Below are 27,357 nucleotides of genomic sequence, written 5' to 3' on the forward strand. Positions count from 1 at the left end.
TTAACTGCTTCCAGTTGCTGACCTGCTATTTTGTAGCTAAATGATAAAGGATCTATCTTTCTGTGTATTCGCAGCACATTACACTTGTCTACATTGAGATTCAGTTGCCATTCCCTGCACCATGCGTCAATTCGCTGCAGATCCTCCTGCATTTCAGTACAATTTTCCATTGTTACACATTGAATCACGTTGATATGGCTGTCATAACAATGAAACTAGTCTCAGAATGAGAGAACATAAAATAATGTGTAATCTCACTGCATGTCTTATTAATCACACTTTCAAAGAGCACAGTCACATATTGTAAACCTCCCTGAAGTGACTTGTCCATATCACTGTACAAAATATCAAAGGATGAAAAATCGTCATCATCATCATCTTACTAAAGCAACTTAACCCAGACATCTGTCTCATAATCTTCAAATGAAGTTGTCCAAATTACTTATCCGAATCCAAAGCACCTGTTTACATCTTCTATTATCCAGTTTGCACCCTCCACGTTGCCTAAGTATTCTTACTATTAAGTTAGAGGGGTACTCATGATGTCCTGGTTGATCAATTTTGTGGCAGAATTAATTGAAAAATGATAGTCATAGAATCCCCGTGATCCTTTCTTAACTTATAACACCAGGAACATCATCATTGTATTATTCTCCAAATAGTTTGATATACTCCATGTTAGTACTAACCCTCTCAGACCTGATTTTTTCTGAAGCAAGGAAGCTTTTTCTTCAATTGGTAATGCTCTTAGGTGATTTTTTGATTTTAGATGCAAGATTTATACAAAAATTTGTACGCTTTTCAAAACATAGTTTGTACACTTGGCCTTCATTTTACGGACCAAAATAACTAATTATGAATGATTCTCTATTGTAATAAATAGTTAAATGATCATTAAATAATAACCAAGCAAAATAACAATATTCAATTATACAGTGGAATATAGTTAACAACTACATCCGGGTATTCTGGTGGTGGTCAGAAGCTGTTGCGCAATGCTACATTGAGATGCTGATATTTTCATATTGATGCCCAACAGTGGGCAGCACTGGTGCATGTTGAAAAGGTTCAACATTTACAAATAAGTACCTCAGCTTGGAAAAAAATACTTTTGTTGTGGGTAAGACACAGGAAAAGTTAATTTACACAATTATAGCCAGAGGATCTGAAAGGGTTAAAATGGAGCTGAGTTTCTTTGAAATGCATTTCAGCACTAAATCGTACCTCTCCCTCTCTCTCCGGCAAGCGCGCGTCCACACACACACACACACACACACACACACACACACACACACACACACACACATTGATACAATAAATTGTTGTATGTATAGATGGGGAGAAAGGGTGTGGCAATGTAAAATACACTTTTCTTCATAGAAGTGAACAACAGAAACTACAAACATATATGTATAACCATGTATGTACAACATATATGTGGGCCTTTTTTTTTCCCCCATACCTCCGATAGGCTATAAATAAAATACAAGTTCATACAAAACAATTATTTCACTACCAAAAGTTTGTACACTTATGGTTAATTTTCAACATAATCACTGGAAAGTTTGAGACATTTACCTTACCTGTGGACACGCTTTGCAAAACCCTCTTCAAAAAATGTTGCGGCCATGATTTCAAATGAGAACTGACATTGTTTTGAAGATCTTCATTGGTTTGAAAGTGCTTCCCCTCCTAGCCACGTCTTCAGTTCAGGGAAAAGGTGGAAGTCGCTGGGTGCCAGGTCAGGACTGTACGGCGGATGATTGAAAATGTCCCATTGAAATTGTTCAAGAAGCCATTGGGTTGTGACAGCACTGAATGGACAAGCATTGTCACGGATCAACACAATTCCTGATGTCAGCATTCCTCTGCATTTGTTTTGAATGGCTCTCCGCAAACATCGTAAAGTTTCACAATAAGCAGCTGCATTGATAGTGGTTCCAGGCTGCATAAACTCAACAAGAAACACACCTTTTTGATCCCAAAACATGATAGCCATAACATTTCCGTTGAATGTTTGTCTGAATTTTTTTTTGTGTGGTGAATTTTTATGCATCCATTGTTGTGATTGTCGTTTTGTTTACGGTGTGTCGTACTGGATCCAAGTTTCATCTCCAGTAACAATAGATTTTAAAAAGTTCTCTCCTTCATTGTGATAACGGTCAAGGAAATTCAAAGCCGACGCCATTCAGTGACTTTTTAGGGCGTCTGTCAACATTTTTGGTACCCAACGAGCACCAAGTTTTTTGTAGCCTAAATGTTCATTAACGATAGATTGTACGACAGATCCGTAAACTTCCGGAATATCCATGGACAAAGCAGTTAAGGTGAACCTACGATTTTCTCTAACCATTCTGTCAACTCGTTTAACAAGGTCGGCTGTAATGACAGACTTGCATTCTTGGCCCCCTTCATCATGCATGTCATTTCGGCCATCTTTAAATTTTCGGCACCATTCAAGCACTACACCATCAGTCATGAAGTTATCACCACACACTCGGCTCATTCTCCGATGAATTTCTGCTGCACTATTCCCTTCTGCTTGCAGAAACCGAATTACACTTCGTAATTCACACTTGGAGGACCCAGCTAAATGGAGACAGCTTGTCAGCACCCAAACCCAGTAGTAGCTGGAGCAGTATCCGGATACAACAACAAATTCACACTTGGCGGGAGCAACAATGACGGCAGCCATGTTTACGAGGCTGTACTGCAATGCAGACTAATGCCTTGAGGTCGGCAATGGCGGAGTGTGTAGTGTGAGAGTTGTGCTGTAACCTACAGCACATGTCCACTTTCTGCCGCTCGCTTAGCTTTTATACTATCAGAGGTTGGGGGGGGGAAAAAAAAAAAAAAAAAAAAAAAAAAAAATGAAAAACAGCCCTCGTGTATTCTGTTTCACAAGTACTGCACTCACAACTTGTTTTGAACACTAAGCTACGAAACAAGTTTACTGATCTTATCAAGATGCAAAATACAGAAAAGAAATAAAAGAATATATACCTGGTTGTATTTTAAGGAATTCTGCAAATTTTGTCTTTTCATACTCCACACTACTGGCTATGATGTCTGGGCGAAACATTTTAATTGTGAAGTTGGCCATGTCTAATCTCATCAGCTCCAAGGTCTACAAAAGGTAAAGCAAAAACTGTAAGTTTTTATAAAATCATAGTTGCAATTTTTGTATGTTTAAGAATGATAATTACCAATTACATTAAACAATGGAAACTACAGGTTGAAACATCAACAATATTATGGAAAGGATAGACTGTTACTGTAAAGACGACCTGTTGAGTTGCAGACTGGCACAATGAAAAAACTGTTACGCATTTAATAGCTTTCGTCCAAAGCCTTTTTCATCAAAAACGACACACACACACACACACACACACACACACACACAAGCAACAACACCTCACCTCAAGCACACATGACCGCTTCCACAGGCAGCTCCGACCGAAATTGGGCGGGGCTTCTGGCTGAAGCGGTCGTGTGTGTGTGTGTGTGTGTGTGTGTTTTCCTTGCTGAAGCTGGCTTTGGCCAAAAGCTATTTAATGTGTAACAGTCTTTTTGTTGTGTCCATTTGCAACTCAACAGGTCATCTTTAAGGGGAATAGCAATCCATCCTTTAACATTTATATTCATTTTATTTAATGTGATGACTGAAATCACTGCATGTTTTAAATCAACAGACGAAATGATAAGGTCACACAAGCAATAATTTATAACAATTACAAAGCATTGCATGTTTGTGAGAATGAGCTTCCATTGGTATTGCAGCTTCCAAATTTTTTCCATGAAACTAAATCCTGCTTGCCACTGCTCTCACTGCTGATTATTCTCCTGTTTCATCCATCGTCTGTTTCTCTCTCATATACATTTAGATACCATGAACAGCTGTAACCAGAGTAGACTTAACAATACAACGAAAATTCAAATAGCAATTTCTTACCACACAATGTCAGCTTGGATGATGCAAGCGTTTTCATTGATATGCAGTGTGTGTAAGCAACAGTTAAGGCCCATTCCATTTGGATATATAGGTTGCAGAAACTGGAAGCAGTAGTTCCCATGAGATTTATTTTACTTTTCTTTGCACAAATGAACGCAAACTATTTCCCTTGGGTAAAACCAAAATGTTATTGTTAACGCCCCATGTAATTTGTTTTGGGAGTCTGGAAAGGAATCACACATGACCTAACTGTAACAATTACCACCATGTTATTCTCCCACCAAGAATCCAATTTTTGTGGAATTGATGGCTTTACACACAGCTAGTTTTGAATGACACTTAAACAGAATACAAAAAAAGTGTGCTGAATAATTCAAATATGTTGGAAGGGTAAGAAAATAAAATAAAATTGGTGACTGGGCAGAAATTAAAAAGTGTCCCACAGCGTTCAATTTTCAGTCCCCTCCTATTCGTTATGTATGTGAATGGCCTTCCACTTAACATTCTGAAAGTAGAATTAGTAATTTTTGCAGACTATACAAGGCTTATAACAAATCTCATTAGAGAGGAAGCCACAAAAGAGATTGTTAACGATGTTTTCCAAAGAGTTATTACGTGGTTCTCAGAAATTGGAAACTCCCTAAATTTTGAAAAAAAAAAAAAACAACGATATTCAGTTATGTACAACAAATACAGTAATACCAATAACTGAGGTACTCATGAGCAGGAGTCAGTAAATATGGCAAAATCTTCCAAATTTTTGGGTGTACATACTGATGAAAACTCGAACTGGAAGAAGCCTATTATTGAGCTCCCCAAACAATTACGGTCAGTTACTTTTGCATTTCGTATAATCGCTAATCTTGGAAACAAATGAATTAGCCTGCAAGGCAAGGCAGGAGAATCAACCACATAGCCATCTATTGAAGGTTTCATTTTTAGTTGTGTTTTTTTCTCCCGGAAAAAGAAAACATTTCATAGACATTTCTTTACATTCTCGTATACTGCCAGTTACTGTATTGTTTCAGTAAAGTACAGTTTGTGTTGTTATTCCAGCTCAGAAATAAATGAAAGGTTCATATAGTGTAAACATGGTTCTTTGGTTTCATTGTCTAGGCATGTAAACAGTGCAAAGTTATTTCATTTAGAAACTTTCGAACTAATCTTTTGTTTGCATACAGTGTGCGTACAGTAAAGTCCAGTCAGCTGTGATTATGTTATTTAGCAGATATCGAATTTAAGTGAGTGAAAATAAATAACTTTTTACGTTTACCTGAAGCTCTAAACAGTAGGCCCAATTTTTGCTGCTCATAAATAACGAACATTCATGTAGTGTGGAACATGTTAAGTGATTTAACTCTGTTTGTAATCTGTCTTGCAATGCGTGATAAGTGTGGATGTTGCTGTAGGATCGTCGAAGAGGGAGTGTTATGTGTAGACCGTGGGATGGAATTTCACTGAGGTGATTATAGTGGGAATTGAATGGGGAACTCAATAAGGCTCTCCCATGGAATTGTAGGCTCTGCAAAAAAGACGAGAATCGCCGAACAGGAGGCAAAGATTTGTGCCCTTCGGGCTGAATTAGGTGGGAGCTGGGTAAAGGTAACAAGCAATGGGCGAAAGGGGAACAGCTCATCAACTTATACATTTGAGCTATCAATAACGAATAAATTTGGCTAGTTACCTGAAGTAGGAGAGGAAGAGCCTCATACAGCTGTAGGTTACATGGGGATGCAGCAGGCTTCTAGCCAAGAAACTTAGTGTAGGTCGACACCAAAAGAGAGTAGGAAGAAAAGAGTCTTGCTGCTAGGAAGTAGTCATGGGAGGAAATTTGTGGTAAGGTTCTATGGGACCAAACTGTTGAGGTCATCGGTCCCTAGGCTTACACACTAATTAAACTAACTTAAACTAATTTATGCTAAGGACAACACACACACCCATGTCTGAGGGAGGACTCGAACACCGGGGGAGCCGCGCAAACCATGACAAGGCGCCTCAGACCGCATGGCTACCCCGCATGGGCACCATAGGACTGGTGTAGGCCACATGATGCAGGAAAAGTTGGGAGCAGGGTACCAAGTCACAAGTAATGTGAAGTCAAGTGCTAGCCTTAGCCTAGTGACAGAGGGCATACGAAAATTGTGCCCTGGTTTTGCCAAAGAGGATCAGGTCATTATAGTAGCAGGAAATAGCCTGGAAAAGAACAGTAGTTACAGCATTAGGGATGACATGCATAAAATAGGAGTAGCAACTACACACATAAATGTGAGTTTTGTGGAGGTCCTGCAGTGCCATGTCCAGCCCTGGGTTAATACTGCTATGAGCTGTGTTAACTCTGAGTTGCGCAGGTTACTGCTGACTGAATTGCTTTCTCATATGAGTGCAGTACCTGTTGTTACAATTGGGAGATGGGATTATACTAGACATGGCCTGCACCTGAATAGGAGAGGGAAAGATAGGTTGGCAGAACTTCTTGCAGGAAATGTACAGGGGTCCACCATCACACAATGCAAGATCCCTGCAGTTACTGGTGTCAGAGGGGCATCTTTTTTAGGTTAGAATAAAGTTTCAAGCACCCTGCTGTGAAAGAAGTCACTATAACAGAAGACCCTCACAAGAATGCAAAGAAAAGTAAGGTTCACTTATTCCACCACAATATTAGAGGATTGAGTAACAAGGTAGAAGAGCTTTTTGCCTGCTGGGCTGCTCCATGAGAATATGGACACAAACCTTAAAAATTAAAAATATTCTTATTACAAATCTGATTATCAGTTCTGTTAGCTAAAACACAATTTTTTTAAATTTGAAGCTTCATTTTCATGTTAAGAAGTGCTGGAACTGAACAAATGACTTTATAACTTGTCTTAAATTTAAGCTTCTAGACCCTTTAAGAAATTAGTTTCCAAAAGTACTACAATGATGCATTATAAAGTAATTTATTAACAGAATATATCTGAAAAACTTTTACAAGTATTGTAAGCCAGCCCATTTTGATAGCTTATATTGATTTTATTTTAGTAGTAAAGTCCCTAGCTTGATTTATTTTTTATTGTTTCTCCTGTCATTCCATTACCGAAAAAAGCCAGAAATTTCTTTTTAGGGGTCAATGCGATTTTACAGAACCCTGAAAATAAACATGCAAATACAAATTTCTCACAGCAGAGAAAAAAAAATTCATTATAAACAATATTTTATAGTGGTAACGGAATGACACACTTGCGGTAATGGAATGACATAAATGGAGTAACGGAATGACAATAATTTTATAACTGAATTTGACTGACATTCCTCAAGATGTTGTAGGTCAAATACATTTCTATTTTGGATATACTACAATACTGTATGTTGGCTATACTGTTAATAAAAACTGGAGGGAAAATGAGGAAGTCTCACAAACCAAGAATGTACTTTTCAGGGAGAAGAAACTTACATTCAGTGAGTCTGAAGAGTAACTGCTGAAAGGTGAGTTAATAAGCTTCTTTAGTAAAGATTACAATGAAATGACTAAATGGCTGCATACTACATGTAGAATGGAGTTAATTATTTTGATAAACAGTATTTATTCTTCCATAAACTAAGCTTTCTCTGGGAAGCAAAATACCAAATTATAAGGAAGCCTCAATATTGCCCATAGAAAAAGAAGTTGCTGACTTCCTATGTACTGCAACAGAATGTTGATTACACTGGGCAACAAAAAAATAATTTTTGAATGTTTCGCGCACTTCATGAGGCAATTCCTACTAATTTTGTGTCGAGAAAAACGAAGATGACAATGAAAAATTTTTATTAGCTCTAGTTTCTATGATATACACAAGGTGGAAGTATTACATATTAACGGATTGAAAGAAAAGGATACATTTTAACTACATACATGCTAACAACAATGAAAGTGCATTTGATTTTTTAACTGGTAATTACATGCTAAGAGTTCTAAATTGCTGGGGTTGGGTTGGGTTGGGTTGTTTGGGGAAGGAGACCAGACAGCGAGGTCATCGGTCTCATCGGATTAGGGAAGGATGGGGAAGGAAGTCGGCCGGGCCTTTTCAGAGGAACCATCCTGGCATTTGCCTGGAGTGATTTAGGGAAATCACGGAAAACCTAAATCAGGATGGCCGGACGCAGGATTGAACCGTCGTCCTCCCGAATGCGAGTCCAGTGTCTAACCACTGCGCCACCTCGCTCGGTCTAAATTGCTGGAAAAATACTTTGCAGATGGTCGTGTCTGAAGAGAATCATGTGGTGGCCTATTGACTTCATAGTCTTTTAACTTGCCTCTTGAAATGGAGTTCTGCAGAATCCCTACACAAAGACTAACAGTAATCTGCAAGCATTACTTCATTCCAATGGCCCTGATATCTTTGTTCCATAACAGAAATGTCCTGATGGAATCTCTCACCATGTTCATCCCTAACAGCTCCACAACTAGGAGGGAAGAAGTCTAGGTGGGAGTGGAGAAAATGGATCTTAAGGAACATGTTGCATCCAAGGTTACAGTATTTTTGCAGGAGCACTGTCACCAAATGCTTGTAGTTTTCATCTCTTTTGTTGCCTAAAAATCCATGAACAACACCCTTGAAGGCTTCCCAAGCTTCCTTTCCTTTCCCCCCCAAAACTTGGTCAAATGCAGCATCCTTTACAAGTTCTCTTATTTGTGGTCCGACAAAAATGCCTTCCTTAACTTTTGCATCACTTAATTTTGAAAATTTCTCTCTTATGTACTTAAAGGCCCATCCATCTCAGTTCATAGCTTTGACAAAGTTTCTCATCAAACCCAGCTTGATATACAGGGGTGGAAGAAGAACGTCTTTTGGGTCCACAAGAGGCTTGGCAATGACATTTTTCTCGCTAGGGTGAATCTAGGGTGAATATAATGCAATTTCCTATCTCTACTGTCCTACATACATAAGAAGCAGCAAGGCTTTGTGTAACCCAGTTGCATTCCTTGGCAATGATTTTTAGATCACCACAGATATTCCATTTGTGTTCATGATATTTAATTGAGTCCAAGAGAGCTGTCATATTTGCATATGTCTCTTTCACGTGAACAGCATGACCAACAGAATAGATGAACGAAGGTTCCCGTTATGAAGTAACACAGCTTTCAAACTAAGCTTGGAGGAGTCTATGAATAGCCTCCATTCAGTTGGATCATGGATGTGAGAAGAAATGCGTAATCATAGCTGCTTTCTTGGATCTATCCACCGCCTATGACACCGTATAGCACGAAGACCTTCTCTTAAAATTACAGGTGATTGTGAATGTGTAGCTATGTGTGTGTGAGATCTAAGGCTGTACAGAACTATAAGAGTTGAAGGTCTTTTGGATCTTGTTCTGACAGTTAAAACTGTAGTGACTTGAGGTAAAATATCCACAAAGACATGTGGCAGAAAGTGAGAAAAGCCTAAGAGATATAATTATGCCTGAGGCAACAACTTATATAAGAAGAGGTGAATGCTCAGCATCAACAGATACATGGACATGTAGCGCAAGAGGAAACCATTATCTAATGTGTACCGTTTCTTATTTTGTTGATGAACTCTCAGATCCTGTTTTGTTTACAACCTTTCCAGATGAACCAAATACATGCAATAACATTTGAAGAGGATTGTTGAGATTTTTTATGTCTCTTGGTATCCAACAAGACTGCTTTGAAAGATATGACTTTTACGAGTGGTCAAAGTGCGAACAGTCACTGCACTACATGATTGTTCACGTTTAAACTGTTCCTGCCATATGCTAAATACCATGCTGCAGAATGCTTTTAGTGTAGAGTATGTATGTGTCATTTGTCCACAAGTTCATGCTACTTTGGCTGCAGTTAAAGAACTTGCCACTTAAGCAAAAAAACTGAGCTCTTGGCAGATCAGTAGAACAGTCCAACAACACTATTTGGCATGCACAGTTGACAATGTCAGAATCGACAGAAAGCTCTCTGAGAGGAGATAAATAGCTTGAATTGAATTGAAGGAAATGACATCATGCTTATGAACAAACTAATTGATCTTCTCGTGGTTTGTACATTCTTCTATTACTGTAATTCTTATACCATAGCCTTTACTTTAAAGCAAATCTTAAAAAGCGGAGAAATCACCTACACTGCATCATCGGTTGCCATATTGAGCTGACACTATTACAACATTTGAGCCAGGTGCTTCACGACAGAGAAGTATCTGAAATGGGAGTTTTGCTTAAATGCCTGAAATTATATTTAGGGGAAAGCTAATTGTCCAGAGGTGCCATGAGGTAGCAACATTTCTCTGACCAACATACTGTCATTTAAAAATGATATGTGAAGATAAGATGTGTGAATTAATGGCAGAGGTAAGACATACAATCTATTTATAGCTATGTTAATAGCCCCCAGCACCAGTTCCAAAGATCACCAGAAAAATGTTGCATCTATAGACTATAGCACTGCTTCTGAAAGAAATTTTAGTTCTGCTGGATTGATTCTCAAAGCAGGATGGTAACTTTTACACTCAGACAATGCTGATGCTCTTCTTTTTGTTCATAGTAACTCCACCAGAGATAAATGACAGTGGGCCACTCTGCACTACTGTAGTGCAAGCAACCAGTCATTTAGAGAGTGGCAAAAACCATATTGCCTCACCTTTAGACAAGATTATACAAGCTGATTGTCATATAAAATGTAGAACTAAGCCCTGCTATATGGATGTCATAGACTGAAATCGAGGGTATTGTGTCGGCTAGCTTTAGAGTTTACCTTAATGTAGGAGCATTCTATTATATCCTGTTCTCAGACACTGTTAACGTTTGCACTGGCTGTGACCTGACCACACAATCAATACTTGCAGTTTTGCAGGTGAAACTGTATTGCTCTGCCAATTGTTGACAATGGACAACAGTATTTCACCAGCTAATATGGAAATGTCCCCAGAGATTGGATCGACTTTTAGAAACCACTTACATGGTGTTGCAGGTTAGGGTTCTAGGTGTCACACCGTGCAGTCATTCACCTTGGTAGACCCTCATTTGTAACTTGATAAATTCTTTCTCATGTTGAGATCCACTAGAAAATGGCATTAAATTTTGAAACGGTGGTGTGGCCTAGAAATTAAGTTATTTGGCAGTGTTATTTTAAGCATTGCATTAAATTTTTTACTCTTTTTTTCCATTCAGAATCTTTGACCATATAATTTTAATTATAAATACTCCTGTATTCAGACATGAGAAATTGGCAGCCTGCTAAACGGAATTGTTTCTCTTGTAGAATACCCTGAGGTAGGCAAGACTACATTCCTATATGCTGACCAATTTCTAGCGGTCTAATGCAGTGCCTTGTACAGGATAATAAGAAACAGTCTGAAAAGCTTGTAAGGGTGTTTCAGGGTAGGTAGAGCCGAGAGACAATTGTTAAGAAAAAAATTCAATACCTTTTGCCATTTCCGAGTTAATTAGCACTGAAATTAGACAATAAGGCAATTGCACTCGCAAATTTAAGCAGCCCACCAAAGATGGTGTTGTCAAACATGATCTTCATTTGGTTCGATTTCCTAAAACTGAACAAGAGAGCAGTACAAAAATTTGACATGGGATGATAGTAAGGATCAAACCCGAGACAAAGGCTGAGTGGTCTCATACACTATCTTTTATGCTATGAGAACAATAACACTAATTGTATCTGGCAGGTCACTTGAATCTGTGGCCACAGCAGCCTGATTGGCTAACTTAAGTGCTAATTAACTTGGGAATGGCGCAACATATTTATTTTTTTCTTGACAATTATTTCTCAGCACAACCTGCTCTGCTACACCTTTACATGCCTTTCAGACTGTTTCTGACCACCCTGCATATGTCTTTAAGCAGTTCATTCATTCTACAGAAACCAGTTATGGTACAGGATTCAAGATAAGGCTCCTGAATTACCCTAATTTCATCCCAGTCACTATATTAATGTCTCAATTCTCTTCCTCCAGAACAGTGATGACGCGAGGTCAGGACGCAATATAATGTTCTAGAGTGCAAAAAATGTGGGCCGAAAAATTTCAAATAATTTGTTTTAACTTGTAATACTGTAGAAAACATGCAAATCAGAGAGACAATATATAACATTTCAATTCATATCTTCCAGTTGCAAAAGCACGTTAAGTGTGCAGAAATTCAATAAATCACATTTTTATGAACGTAACTGCCTATACGTATTATTTAACTTGGTACAATGTAAATGTTACACCTATAACTGAGTGCTATTCAAAATGATAAAGTATTAGGAGAAAAAAAGGATTTATATTGGTCAAAGTTTTCTGCTTGCACAATGGCTGTCAAGTTTAGCACAATTCCATGAAAATCCTAAGCCAAACCTCACACACGTATTTATTGCGCATTACACCTGACAAACTATTGCTAAAAGGTCTAAAATTGTATAAGAAAAAATACAATACATTAGTAGTAGCCCTAGTTCATTTGAAAAGTTTTTGTAGAATTACGAAAGTATAGTATTACTCTCTAATTCAAGAACCTGGTTCAGCCTACATCATCCATATTACTTATACTTCTGGAAGTCATGAAAATATTGTCGTTTCTATTATTTCTGACTGGGCGTGGTATAAGGGGCGATCAAAAAAGAATCAATTTGAGGGCATTGCTGCAGCATATGTACAATTAGCACAACTCTGATGCAGGAATACAAGGACCAACATGTAGGCCAAGGATTAGTGTGCATTTGTGTCTTTCCAGTGTGCATGTGGTAAATGTGGAGTCATGAACTATGGCAATGTTATTAGAACATGAGTCCAAATAGGACCAACATACTGTTATTCTTTTCTTGGCTACCAAGAGACAAACTCCATTAGACATTCATAAGGTAATGAAGAATTTATATGGGGCAGTATAACGGTCAAAAACCACAGTCGTGGAATGGTGTCCAACAAGGAGTCCTGCTGCTTCATAATAGCACACTTCCTCATATCACAAATGTCGTAACACACAAGTTATGCCAACTCAAGTGGGAGACATTCGAGCAGCCATCCTATAGTCCTGTTCTCTTCTCATGCGATTATCACGCATTCACTCCCTTAAAAAAAGACCTTGAATGGTCAATGATTCGTGTTGGATGAGAATATGCAGCAGGCAGTTACATACCTGTTCAAGTAGCAGGACACAGTGTTTTACCAGTATCTTAAGCCTGGTGCATTGGTGGGATGATTGCTCAATGCTCACAGTGATTCTGCCTGATTGGCACACTGATTCTGGACTGAATAGCCTTTGAATGGAAACTTTTTGATTGCTGCTTATAATCTGCCTGAAAAGTTAGTTGTTACAGGATGATGACATGGCAGTTGAAACAAATAGAAAAAAGATTTGATTTTCTGAATCAATATTAATTTGGAGAAACCATTACAATGGGTGGTTAGCACCCTCCATTTCAATGAGCTACCATTCCATCATCTGTTCCATCACCTAAACAGTGAATCAACATCAACAGATCTGTAAACTCTGAAGAGCAACAAATGGTGATAAACTAAGTGACGGTGAAAAAGTCTGGTGCTTGTCATCAAGAGTACTGATAGGCAGATCTCCAAATAGACAGAAATATACTAAGTAGGGATCTACAATATCTGCTCAACATTTGTATGGCAATTAAATTGGGAAGATGCCGAGAAGACTCATCTGTACGTGATCCTGGTCACCTGTCACTCTCCCAGTTGTTGAGAATAGCAAACAGAACTCTCAGACTGTACCTGAGGAAAGAAAGTCCCACAGCCCCACCTTCAAGATACAGTTTTTATTTATTGTGAAGTCATACAAGCCACTGTGGTTTTGTATTAACGCTTTCAAGGGCCGAGCCTCACAGGAATGACATTTTAAAACAAGTAAATACTTTACAAATGTCCCAAAATTTGTGTGTCAGTCAATACAATCTTCACGATACCTGGCAGAAGATTTACTTGGTATTATTGACCCTGTCATTGAACACATTAATTGTTTTGCCCATCCAGAATATTTGGTGCTGACCATGACACAAGATAAAACTAATCACATTAGAGACCATGGTCTTTGATGAATCGATCAAATTAGAGAGCTCGGTCTTTGGCGGATTTTAAAGGCAAGACAATTAGATTGAGACAGACAAACTATCAGAACATTCATGCTACCCTCCACTGTAGAGAGAATTCAGTGGTGACAAAATTAAATCACATATTCAGCGTGCCTCATACCCTAATTACGATATTGTTGAGTATGGCTTCATACACAATGTTAAGGAGAGGTGGGCTAGAGAGTGGTGCAGCAACTGTCATCATAGGAAAGCTGGACACAAGCAGAAATGATTGGCAAATAAGTTAACACAGTAAACAGAAGATTTACTGAACTTGTATTTTGCCAAGTGTACAAAGACTCTGTACAAACAATGCAGCAAGAAATAAGTTGGAGCTCTCACTGTCGACAAAGACGAATCTCAATGTACTAAAAAACCAATGATGGAGTTGGAAACATGACTAGGCGGCATCTGCGTAACATCCCGTAGAAAAGAGGCTCCAAATGTAAATAGGTTGTCTGGCTACTGCAGGCCATCCTATATTGTGGTAGCAGAGGGTGCTCACAGTATGGAGCTGCTGGAGGCATGGCTCAACAGGCGCATACCATTGTGTCTGCCAGATCTCCAGTGACCACTATAGGTGTCAGATGGAAACTTGCAATTCCACTGCCAGTTGTCTGACACCTTTGGGGTGGTATTGAGATGTGATATCACAGATATGATAATCAAGAAATTCAAAGTTCAGATACAGGCAGTTGAACGGAAGCACCATGAAAAGTTTGCAGAAGTGTGTCTACAGGTGGCTTCATTAGAATGACACTGATGTCAAGACTGGTCATGCATAACTCTAACATGAAATCAGATTTCTGAGTACTTTCAGCTGGGAATAACTAATAAAATGGAGAGGTTCTACATTTTTTCCCTAGATTTTTCTCTTACCAAAACAACTAAGTTCTCTTTCAGCATTTAAAATAAAGACAAGTATTGCTTAGCAACACTATTGAGTTTCCAAAAACGATCTGTTTTGAAATATTTTAACTTGCATAAGTAAAATAAATGAAGGGAAAACCTGTAGGCTATTAATAGTTTTATCTTTTAACTGTGATCTGTCTTTATTAACTTAAATTTTTTCCAAATGTCCAGTATGCTGGATGTTGAGGGATAACACGTATCCTATAATTACGATGCAAAACGACAGCCAGAGTTGCGAATAAAATAGATGATCATTCAGTAGATGACCGATAAGAACCAACCAAGGCTTGCAAAGTTAAATGTATGTCCTAAATAAAAATTCAATGATATATGTATCAGCAACATTTAATGTTATTTTGAATGTTCATTTACCTTTGTAAGCCTTGACTGATTCGAAAGTGAGTATTAATCTGAAACCGGTCAACTACTGAATAAACATCTACTTTATTCACACCTCTGGCTTTCCTTTAGCGTCTGATTTTCTCCATGCACCTTGAAGGCAATGCTTGACCTATAGAAGTCGATAAATTCAAATAATATTTTAACTGTATTTTCTGTGGTTCTAATATACAGCAATTTGAGATATTACATTTGGATAGTGGCAAGTTAAAAAATATAAAAAAAAGATGTAAATATGTGAATTTTTTCTAATTTATGCAAACTTTAGAGGGCATGCACAATCTGAAGATATGAACCGATTTGATTTCTTTTTTTCCCCATTACCCTAGCTCTTATCTTTTCCACAGTACTACAAATTGAAAAAAAGAATTTAAATTTTTTTGGCCCACCCCACTGTGCAATAGTGGATATGTTGGTATTGGAAAACTGGTAAAAAGTAGGATTACAGGAACTGGATATTGGTGTGTTTCAGTTGAAAACATGGTGGCAAAATGTGTTTTTCAGCTCAGAGAAAATAGGATACTCTACAGTGTCTGCTTCCCTGGTTGATGGCTACAGTTTGGTACCAGCTCCAGAAGGCTGGCCTACGAATTGGTTGACAAGTGGAGGCTCCATGACGAACATCGACTCTAATGGCTAATTTTCACCAAGGACAGTACCATTTGAACTTGCAAAATGTTATATTTTCTGATGAACTGGTATTTTCTGCAGTTTATCATGGCCCAACATGTATATGTACGTCACAAGGTGTCTATTTCTAACCCACATGCATCCACAAGTCTTCTGCAGTGATTATGTGGCGCTGTGAAGTTTGATTTCTTTTTGTGGATAAGGAAGGCCTTACAGGATAAGTGTGTCAGCTTGATGTTGCCCAGTAAATTCATATTATGGGTAACGTCATGATCATATGAATATGGCAACTATGTCCTGAAGCAGTAATCTCTTTCTAGCAAAGTAATCTCCAATACACATGTCAGCAATGGTTTGCAGAATAGACTGAGATTACTCTTTTATGCTGTCCTCCTCCTGCATCAGATTTCAACCCCTGGAAAATGTATGGGCATAAACAAACATACATTGAGAGAAAACTGGTCTGACCCTTCCCCAAGAAGACCTTCAGAGTGTCACCTAAGCTGCGTGTGACAATGTATCTTAGCTGCCAGTGAGGAAGTATCAGGAAATGAAGTATTTATATTTCTTACAGAATGCAAATGTCATTGGAGTTGAAGGCCTTGGAAGAGGATAATAAGTGGTGGTGATTCCCATGATCTGCTTAATAAAAAATTGTTAACTACATTAATTTTGTAAAATCTGCAAAAACACACCAAGAAAGATTAGAACCATACATACAAGAAGCAACTTGCAGTTATGTTTAAATCTTCGAAACTCACTTGGCAATTTGCATATCATGTTGGATTCAACAGAACTGAAGCATTTTTTAGCATTTATCATTCATAACTTCATTGTGAAAGGTGATTCTGAGTTTTGGACTCAAAATTAAAATGATGAGTGTTTGATTTTAATTTGTTTCTTCTCCATTCCAAATTTACAAAACCAATAATGATGTAATATCTTCAAGTCAAAGATCATCTCCTCTTATTTTCATTTCTCCAATTACTGCAGTTTTGCTTTTGAACATTTTCAATGGTGAAATTCCCCTTCAATCACAATTATTTAGTATTTTCTAATCTTTTGACTTTTACTGGAAAACATGATTCTTCTGTTTCTCGACATTGCTGAATTTCCGATCATTGCTCACTTGCTGTCACTGTGAATCTTATAAACGTATCTGACACATCACTGAATCATGGTACTTCAATGTCACTTTTAAATAATCTGCCAACTCACTTTAGAAAGGAAACTGTTACTCCAATCATTAGTTTTATAACGAAACTCTTCAATTGTTTCTAAGTTGTACAATTGCTCAGCCTTGATCACTGCGCCATAATGCTTATCCTATATACAGGGTAAATCATGTAAAACTTGCACCACAGATATTGTAGAAATGGAAAGTGCTATTCATGTGTGATTTTCACAGAATGTATTGGTAGTCAGGGACTCATATTGTTAACCAGAAGACAGATTGTAATAATACTTAGAAAGTGTATTTTTTCTGTAAACACACACTTTTCTAAATGGAGCAATGCCTATTGATCTTAACAAATCAAAAGTATAGTAAATTAGAATTTCAGTGGTGTTTGTTGCAGGATTCTAGTGAGAGTCATTAGCGAGATATCGTTTTTTGAAAAGTTTCCACACAGACACTTGTTTGTGCCATTCAACCCTTGTAATTGTTAGGTGTGATGTTGTTATGTTTGCTTACAGTGTGCTGAGCTTCAATGTTACTTGAGTCCACAGTGACTTGCCAGACAGTGTGTGACAGTCCAAGCAGTAGTTCATGAGGGGATGATGCTCATGGTATATGGAGAGCGTAGGAAGAATGCAGTTTGTTCTTATATGATGAATGTAGCAAGATATCCCAACAGACGTCAACCATCTCAGCAATTATTTATCAGCCTCTTCAACCGTTTACATGGAAGTGATACTGTGACATCTAGACAACACAACAGAATGATGCAACAGAAGAGGTGGAAATTAATGTTACTGCTGCTGTTGCAGTTGATCTGTACATTAGCTACGGCACAGTCATACAAGGAAGTGGCACAAATCAGGCAACTGTACACACTCACCATTGACATAGATTCCACATCCCTATCACGTCTCTCCATCAAGAGCTGTACAGAAACAATTATAAGAATCGTGGTAACTTCTGTACATGGGAATTAAGACAAGATACTCCAGATGTATTTTGTTTAGTGATGAAGCCACATTTACCATGGCTGACAGTCTCCACTGGCTTCGTCAGGTGGAACATCAGCATCCATGGAATGTAAAAGCGTGGTGTGGGATAGTGAACCATCAGCCAATAGGCCTGTTTTTGATAAACATATGCATATATCACAGCTTCCAAACAGACCATCTTCCATGGATGCCAGAAGACGTTCTTCTGCAGACTAGGAGAAACCTGTGCTACCAACGCGATTACTGCCCAGCCCATAACGCACAAAGTATTACACCATGTCTTCACAAATTGTTTCCAAATTGTTGGATTGCACACAAAGGACTTGAACCTCAGTTGGCCTGTTCACCAGATTAGACACCTGTAGACTTTTTTCTGTGGGAAAAGCTGAAAGACACAGTCTACAAGAGCATACCAACAACACACAATGACATACTACTGCAGCCCACTCAGACATCTCCCCTGAAATGCTAGCATGTGGGCAGCAGTCGTTCCATACCAGACTGGAAGCATCTATTGCCACTGCTGGTAGTCATTTTCAACACAACCTGTGATGGCAAACTGTCTTCTTACTGATCAGAATGCACATAAATAGTGTATGCGCTTGTGTTGTTCTTTAGTGTGTGCTACCACAGATATTGTACAAGTGACGGTGCGTCAACTTTTAAAAATACAATATCTTGTAAGTGACTCACACTGGAACCCTGCAACAAACACCACCAACATTCTAATTTACCCCATTTTTAGTTTTTTAATGTCAGTAGGCATTGTTCCATTTAAAAAAGTGTGCATCTGCACAGAAATATGCTTTCTAAGTATTATCATCCTCTATTGACTGGCTAACAATAAGAAGCCCTAACTACCAATCTATTCTATGCAAACTGCATATCAATAGCACTTTCCATTTCTATAATATTTGTGATGCAAGTTTTAGGTGATTCACCATGTACATTCAAACATAATTGTTCTACATTTCTATTTTTTATTTCACATACTTACTGGGTGCTGTGCAGCGGATGGAGTTCGACATCAGAAATCGCTACGTCACAACAGGTGCTGGTTGGAGCTACCAATGCTGTACGGAGTGGCAAGGAGTACCTCAGAGTACTACATCCCTATGTATTTCAATGAACATGCAAGATAACAGGCTTCTTGAAGAATAAATGAAAGGAAGCTTGTAACAGTTAAGTTAGTACAAGTTTAGCTACTATTCAAAACAGATATTTCTTCTTATACACATAAAGTTCAATGATATTGAGAAACAGAAGAAACTTCATGTATGAATATCATCAATGTAGGAAGACGGACTGCTGCTTACCATAAAGAAAACATTTCGAGTTGCAGATAGGCACAATTTAACGTCTTCTAACTTCCATGGAAAATGGTCTGTTGGGAGGCTGTGACACTTGTGTGTTTTTAGTGTTCTGTTTATGAAAAACAGTCCTATGAGCTGATGGTAAAGTACTTCGACTTTGATGGATATCACACGGTTGTTGGTTGTGTAAATTCAGAAAGGAGAAGAAACATATTGAAAAACAATATTCATTATTTTGACTCCAGGACCGAGAAATGCATTTCACATGACAACCATAGTGAAGAAAATTTTATTACTATATTTAAATACAAACAACTGGTCTGAGCAATAGCTAAGCTCATAACAAAGTTTCACAAAACTCTGCTTCATTTATTTTTCAATAATACTGCTATCTTGCATGTTCATTGAAGTACATCAGGACGTAGTACTCTGAGGTACTCCTTGCTGCTCCGTACAGCATTGGTAGCTCCACCCAGCACCTGTTGTGACGTAGCGATTTCTAATGTCGAGCTCCATCCATCATACGTCACAGAATGAGTAAGCGACACAAAAAGTAAAAAATATGAAAAACAGTTATTTCAAACAGATACAGGGGATCATCTTCATATTAAAAAGAGTTTGTCCCATTTAATTATTATTAAAATTATAATAAAATTAGTCATACACAAGCTTGCTCATTCACAGATGAGGATACAGGAAATTTTGCATCTCTAATATTTATCAGAAAATGCCCAAATTTAATTCAGTAGAATTTCTGTACTCTCACAATCTCATGGAGGTCAATGCCTTCCCCAGGTCTGCAATGCAAGAAATTATATAGTGTATGTTTCCTTGTGTTTTTAGAGTGTGGCCGTAAGCTGAATGCCGAGAAGGCACATCTCTTTCAGTCACGCTCATTATATCAAATGTTTTGCACATCAATGAGGAGTACATACTAGTATGTGTTTTGGTCCCATGTAAATTAGTGTGAATCTAAAAATTTCAGATCCTATCACTTTTATTCTGCTATGCGGTTGTGCTCAAATCTACTGTAGGAAACTATTTCAGTAACTAAGCACTTCAGTCATTACCTCAAAACACAGCTGTTGCCTTACGAAATTGTCATTAACAAATTTGAAAACAAGAGAAGGTGAAAACTTGTATACATTTCTCATAAAATTCACAAATGAACTTTCCTCTAGCTCCTGTAGGAGCAAAAACTGCATCCATTGAAATACTTGAACACTTTCACAGAGACTTAAAAACAAAGCTGGGTTTGTGTTTTTGTGTGTGTGAATAAATTAAACTACATAATATAATAATGGAAAATGCTGACTGTAAGGTCCAAAACGGCGTGAAAAATTATAACCAGTTATCATACGAAAGACGCAATCAACAGCACACAGGCAAATAAAATATCATGGTCATTAGTATATGTGAGTTATTGAATTTGCATTCATTAACACAGCAAGGTCTAATAAGTGGGCAATGGTAATAATATATTTTTTTTAGAAAATGTCTGCTGTTAGCTCCATTGTACAATCAGAAGTTGTCTGCTTTTTGGTATCCTCATCTGAAAGCAACAGAGAAATAGAATCATTCAAGCCCCAACATATGCTGATCTTGATATGGCCACCAACAACTATTTTGGCAGAACAAGGCAATCTGTGGATACCTCACACTGTTAGAGGCCACTGTGGTTCCCGACTTCAATGGGCAGAGCCTCTGGCCTGTTACGAAAAAAGGATATGCCAGCAATGTTCTGTTTAATGTCTATGAAATCTTTAGTCATTTGTTGTATACAGTCTTACTAGATGGACCTGCCTGCATTTCTTGTTTTACAAGTGGGCTGCTGTTCTAACATTCACAACAAACATGGTTTCACTTCTGATGTTATATTGGTACCCAAACTTTTTGGGACATTTACTTAATTTCGACATCCTTGTTGAGTGGGAATAATGATTGATCACAATGCAGCTGCTCTCTTGAGGCACTCACATAACAAACTAGTGAAGCATCTGTGGGATACTAAACCAGTCACATCAATTTTAAAATCTCTATTAAGCTCAAGGTATAAGGGGCATTCAAATGAAACCCGGTCACTAGTGTAAAGTAATGGTAACGATTTTATTAACTCAAAAATGTAGTTATACACAGTACACATACTCAAAAACAGTCGTCAAAACTGTTGGCACATTTATCCCATTGTGACACTAGCTAGTCAATTTCATCCTTGAAGAAGCTAGTACACTGCTGTCGGATCCAGGCCTGGACCAAGTCAAACACTTCGTTGTCCATTGCGAATTGATGTCAACGAATAGCTAGTTTTAGAGATCCAAACACATGAAAGTCACACAATGAAAAGTTAGGACTGTATGGAGGATGTTCCAGTGCTTCCCACCAAAACTGCTGCAATGTCATCTTCACAGCATTGGCTGTTTGTGGGCAGGCATTATCGCAGGAGGATAATGTTGTCCAAGACTAAAGCATTCGCTTCTGCAACCAATTCCGGTGTGATGGCACGATGAGCCTGTCCAGGACAAGCATCGTTTTCTAGTGACTCACTCTGCTCAAAGAATTGTTTGCGCCATTCCACAACACTTGAACAACTCAGACTGTACTCACCATACACAGCCTTTATCCGTCGATACATTTCACGGCCTCCAACTTCCTCCGCCGCCAAAAATCGAATAATTCCTCGTTGTTCCTGCTTACTCGCCTGCATATTCGATAGTCGACAATAACTTGTGTGACCACCTTCTCTTCGCCGTCAAACCACACTGGTGCTATGCAACATCAAATGGTGCACACGTGTCAGTCTCTCTACCAACAGATGGCGCCACCATACCCGCAGGTATGTGGTGCCACCTTATGTGTAAGACGAAGGTGGATGCACTGACCAGGTTTCATTTGAATGATCTCATAAATATAAATGCAAGTCACTTGTGTACATGGTCAGTATGTAACCACTTATTAATTGATAAGATGTGTATTTTTGTACTCAGCTTACACATTATTGGTCACGCAAAAGTTTTGTGATCGAAAAACTAACCAGCATCTTCTCTATTGCTTTCAATATCTGCTCCTTACATCTCCGCTTCAAAAAAAGCATAGACCTATTTTCTATTCAGTTACTGACTGGGTATAAAGAAAGTGATGAAGGAAGATACAAACCTCCAGTATCCCTTTAAATACAGCAACTACATCTTTTGTCTCAGAAAGTTCTTTTATTTTTTCATCTCTTATAGGGGCACACAGTTTCCCCATGATTGCAATAACACATTGGGCATAGTCCTGTAAGAAAGAAAAAGTGTGTTAAAAAAACTGAAATTTTAATTTGCAGCAGTGCATAACACTAATTAGACATTTATGGAATTTTCTTTGCAAAGTCTATGTATAATCTTTAAGTGGAGAGGGTGCTTGCAGTGTTGTGGAAGTGAGTTGCTGTTAACACAAAAAGCAGTGAGGGCAAAGTTAAATACATAATGCACATTTATACCCAGGCAGAGAGCATATAAATATAACTTAATTTACTGCTTCTACTTAAAACTTTGCTTTTCCTGTTCACTGTAGTTTGGTGGGGTGATATAGCCTTTGGAGGTGTAGCATTTGTGGTAGATCAGCAAGGCAAGAGTTTCGTGGTTATGAGGGGTGATGGAGATGTCACAGGCAGCCTGTAGCAATTATTGTGGACACAGGTATTTCACTGTGATGTAAGAAGTTAAAAAAATCATACAGTGTTTTTGAAGTGACACAGAGCATGTTGTTGTAAGTGTTGGAAGGCAAGAATTTCAATTTTGATGTGGGATGTAGGAATTTGGGGTTGAAGAGATACAGGTAGTTCATGGATACCTGTGATCTCATGGCTAAGATAATTTAAGAACAATATGTGGGTCTCAAGTTTTCCTAATTAATGACAAACTTTCTTACACTGGTGCAGATAGAAGAGGGGCAAGGGCAGGGCACAGGAGAAAGGATAAGAACAAAAAAACTAGCTGTCCAAGTTACGATACATAATGAAAAAGGAAGCAAAAAATAATTTGAATAATCCTCGAATGTGCCTAGCGAGAATATATTATTAATGGTGAAAAATGCTGGCTACCAAGCTCAGAAGTTATACACCAGGACTGAGTGGAGTATAAATGGGTGGTAGGTTGGTACAGGGTATGATGCATGTCTGCATTTGTATTGTAACAATCAATATTGGCGAAGGAAATGAAAATACCTGAGGATACAGCAAAGTGGTGACATGAAGTGCATGGTGCAGTAACAATATTTCTGCAGAAGCAAAAAATAAGATGCAGGAAATGAGAGTCATCTGGGCAGGGGGTAAATACTAAGTGAAATACACAGCTGAAAACATAACTACAGGATTACACAGACATTATGGCACAGCTGAAAATATTTGTCTGAGCAAGGAGATGGCAAATAAAGGAACATAAACCAAGAGAAAGGGAACAAATGTGAAACAGAAAGGAAAATAGAATACGGAAACATGCCCAAAGACAGCACTGGGTTATGGGAAGGGTGGGAAGCTACAAGGCAATATGCATTTTCACTACTCTCCAAATACAGGAGTTCCTGAGGAGCATCTAGAACAGCGAGTGAAAACCTTAGTGCTGAACTACGCCCTTTTTTAGAGTTCTCTCTCCTCTCTCTCTCTAACACACACACACACACACACACACACACACACACACACACACACACACACACACAGCTGTGGCAGGAGACAATAGAACAGTTAGCTCCAAGAAAAGATGTTCAACAAAATAGAGCAAAAAGTTTTTTCTGTGATTCACAATGAATGGAGATGTGATATGACAGATGGTCAGTATATCACTTTCTTCTATACATTACATCTTAACCTGCAAAAACATGCATCGGTCCCCAGAAACCCAGGTATCTACTTGCTAAGTAGTACGCTTGTTCGCCCACTGCTTGAATACTGCTCAGCAGTGTGGGATCCGTACCAGATAGGGTTGATAGAAGAGATAGAGAAGATCCAACGGAGAGCAGCGTGCTTCGTTACAGGATCATTTAGTAATCGCGAAAGCGTTACGGAGATGGTAGATAAACTCCACTGGAAGACTCTACAGTAGCTCGGTATGGGCTTTTGTTGAAGTTTCGAGAACATATCTTCACCGAGGAGTCAAGCAGTATATTGCTCCCTCCTACGTATATCTCACGAAGAGACCATGAGGATAAAATCAGAGAGATTAGAGCCCACACAGAGGCATACCGGCAATCCTCCTTTCCATGAACAACACGAGACTGGAATAGAAGGGAGAACCGATGTGACTCTTTCTATTCTCTTTGAATTAATAGTGAATACACGGAGAGCAGCAGGTAATAAGGAGTAGTAACTAAGATGGAGAACTGAACACCCTGAGGGACCTTAAGACACCCTTTGCTTTTGTCACACGCTACTAAAAATCTTGTTCAAAACTACGGGAAAAATGTACTTCCTAGTTGAGGAAACAATTTTAATGGCTCTTTGAGTTTGTGCAGTAATTCATCTGAAGAGAAACTTCACACCATAACACCAGAAGCGTCCAAATAATTTATACACTCACTGTATTTATTATAAATCAGCATAGACCAGATATTGAGTGACATATGGAATTACCAACGTGTACTCCAAAAAAATATTCAGTACAGGGTGAGGCAAGTAGGACAGTTAACTATCACCGGATGGTAATCCAAGCACAAAGAACTTAGCAAGTAGATACCTGGATTTCTGGGGACCAATGACGGTAGCAGTTTGGTCCCCTCAATCCCATAAACCAACCAACCAACCAACCTGGATTTCTGATAATTAGGCTTTCATGGCCAGTGTTTATTTCAGTTAAATTTTCAGTCTGAGAGGTTGTGGTGGATATATAGAACTATTCCCTGAGGTTTCATCTTGAACTGTGGGAGACATCTTCTGAGGTTGCTGTTTTACTGATACAGACTCTCTGCTTGAAAGTGCTAGATAAAGAATGACACAGTGGTCTATTATCTTAGAGTCAATTATTCCAACATCTTCTTTTTCTAAAAGTAGGGAGGGATCACCAATTGTAGGCTGCAGTGAAGACATTATTGAAAACATGTGCCACAGTCTACCACAAAACAATGCTCCAATCCACATAGGTTTTCAGATATGATCTGAGAAATATAGGAATAAATGGCAATAAAAAATCCTATTCCTTATGGTTAAAATGGGCAACTAGCTTTCAGAACTATGTTGTATTATAATTCATAAGCAGTTAACTGGAGTCTGGAACTCATGAGAGCAAAGAATGGGGTTTGTTAACTTTTTCATGAATTTTCAAACAATGTAACTTCCAGGTTGGAATATCAACAATATAAGAGAACGACAGATTTCTACTCACTGTAAAGATGACACTCTGAGTTTCAGACAAGTGCAACAAGAAGACACTTACACATAACTTTCACCAAAAGCCTTCTTCAGAAAACGAAACACACACACACACACACACACACACACACACATATTCATACAAGCAAGCACACCTCACGTACACACGACTGCCATCCCCAGCAGCTGGGACTTAAAAGGGACTGTTGTGTAGAATGGAAGTAGCAATCTGGAGGGGGCAGGGAAGGGATAGCAGGGTACAAACAGGGGGAGAGAAGAGCACTGTCTGGAGGAGCATGCAGGGACTAGAGTGCCAACCAGCAGTGTCGGAAGGCTATGGGGCATGGAGGTGGGGAGGGGTGGGGGAACAGGGAGTGAAAATGGAGAGGAGCGGGGAAGGGGAAAGACAGGTGGATGTGTTGGCAGAGAGCAGCACACAAAGAGGGTGTGGGGATGAGAATAGCTCATGTGGGGTGGAAACTGTTGGGTGAGGTGGTACAGGACATTAAGTTACCGCAGGTTGAGGCTAGGATAATTTCAAGAGCACAGAATGTGTTGTAGGGATAGCTTCTATCTGTGTAGTTCAGAAAATCTGGTGGTGGAGTGGACAATCCAGATGGCTTTGGTAGTGGAGCAGCCATTGAAATCAAGCATGTTATGTTCAGCTCCATGTTGTACTACATGGTGGTCTACTTTTCTCTTGGCCAAAGTTTCGCGGTGGCTGTTCATCCTTCTGGGCAGCTGGTTGGTAGTCATACCAATACTAAAAGTTGTGCAATGATTGCAGCAGAGTTGGTATATGACAAGTCTACTTTCACAGGTGGCCAGCCTCTCATGGGACTCCCTCGCCCAGTATGCTGACGGTCTTATCAAGGCCTTCACAGACATGCCATATCCTCCATACATAGTCTGCCAACAGATCTCCTGTGCAATTCCCCCTCCCCCAATCCTCCCACCACCCCCAAGAACAAGAGTGCTCCATTTGTCATCCAATACCACCCAGACTGGAACAACTGAACCATATCCTTCGTCAGGGCTGTGAATACCTACCATCATGAGCTGAAATGGAGGACATTCTATCCAAGATCCTTTCCACCCCTTATAAAGTAGTGTTCCGTTGCCCACCTAACCTCCACAATAACCTAGCCCATCCCTATGCCAATCCCAATCCCTTGCTACAGGGAACACGTCTGTATGGAAGACCCAGGTCCAAGACCTACCCAATCCGCCCACCAGCACTCCTTATTTCAGTGCTGTTACAGGCTTATCCTACCTCATCAGAGACCAGGCCACTTGTGAAAGCAGCCCTGCCAATCAGCTGGCCACTAGGATGAATGGCCACAGCTAAACTGTGGCTAAGAGAAAAGTAGACTGCCCTGTGGCACAACATGCTCACTGTTTCCTCACCCCTCCCCACTCCCCTGCCCCACAGCCTCCTGACACTGTGCCTGTTGCCAGTCTAGACCCTGCATGCTCCACCAGACAGCATCCCCCCCCACCCCACCCTCACATGTACCCTGCAATCTTTATCTTCTCCCCTTCCCTGCCCCCTCCAGAATGCTGCTTCCACTCTATGTGG

The 27,357-nt window shown here is 39.1% G+C and overlaps 1 protein-coding gene across 3 annotated transcripts in view; it reads right to left on the reverse strand.

The window, feature by feature from the left end:
- Positions 1 to 27,357, reverse strand: part of LOC126095259 (T-complex protein 11-like protein 1) — a 136,974-nt gene that overhangs the window by 21,838 nt on the left and 87,779 nt on the right. For all 3 annotated transcript variants that reach the window (XM_049910015.1, XM_049910017.1, XM_049910016.1), the window contains 2 exons: positions 22,589 to 22,708; positions 3,004 to 3,127 (listed from right to left, as the gene is read on the reverse strand). In XM_049910015.1, coding sequence (XP_049765972.1) covers positions 3,004 to 3,127; positions 22,589 to 22,708 — 244 coding nt within the window. The remainder of the gene's footprint in view (positions 1 to 3,003; positions 3,128 to 22,588; positions 22,709 to 27,357) is intronic.

The sequence above is a fragment of the Schistocerca cancellata genome, chromosome 8 (genome assembly GCF_023864275.1).
Source record: "Schistocerca cancellata isolate TAMUIC-IGC-003103 chromosome 8, iqSchCanc2.1, whole genome shotgun sequence".
NCBI classification, from domain to species: domain Eukaryota; kingdom Metazoa; phylum Arthropoda; class Insecta; order Orthoptera; family Acrididae; genus Schistocerca; species Schistocerca cancellata.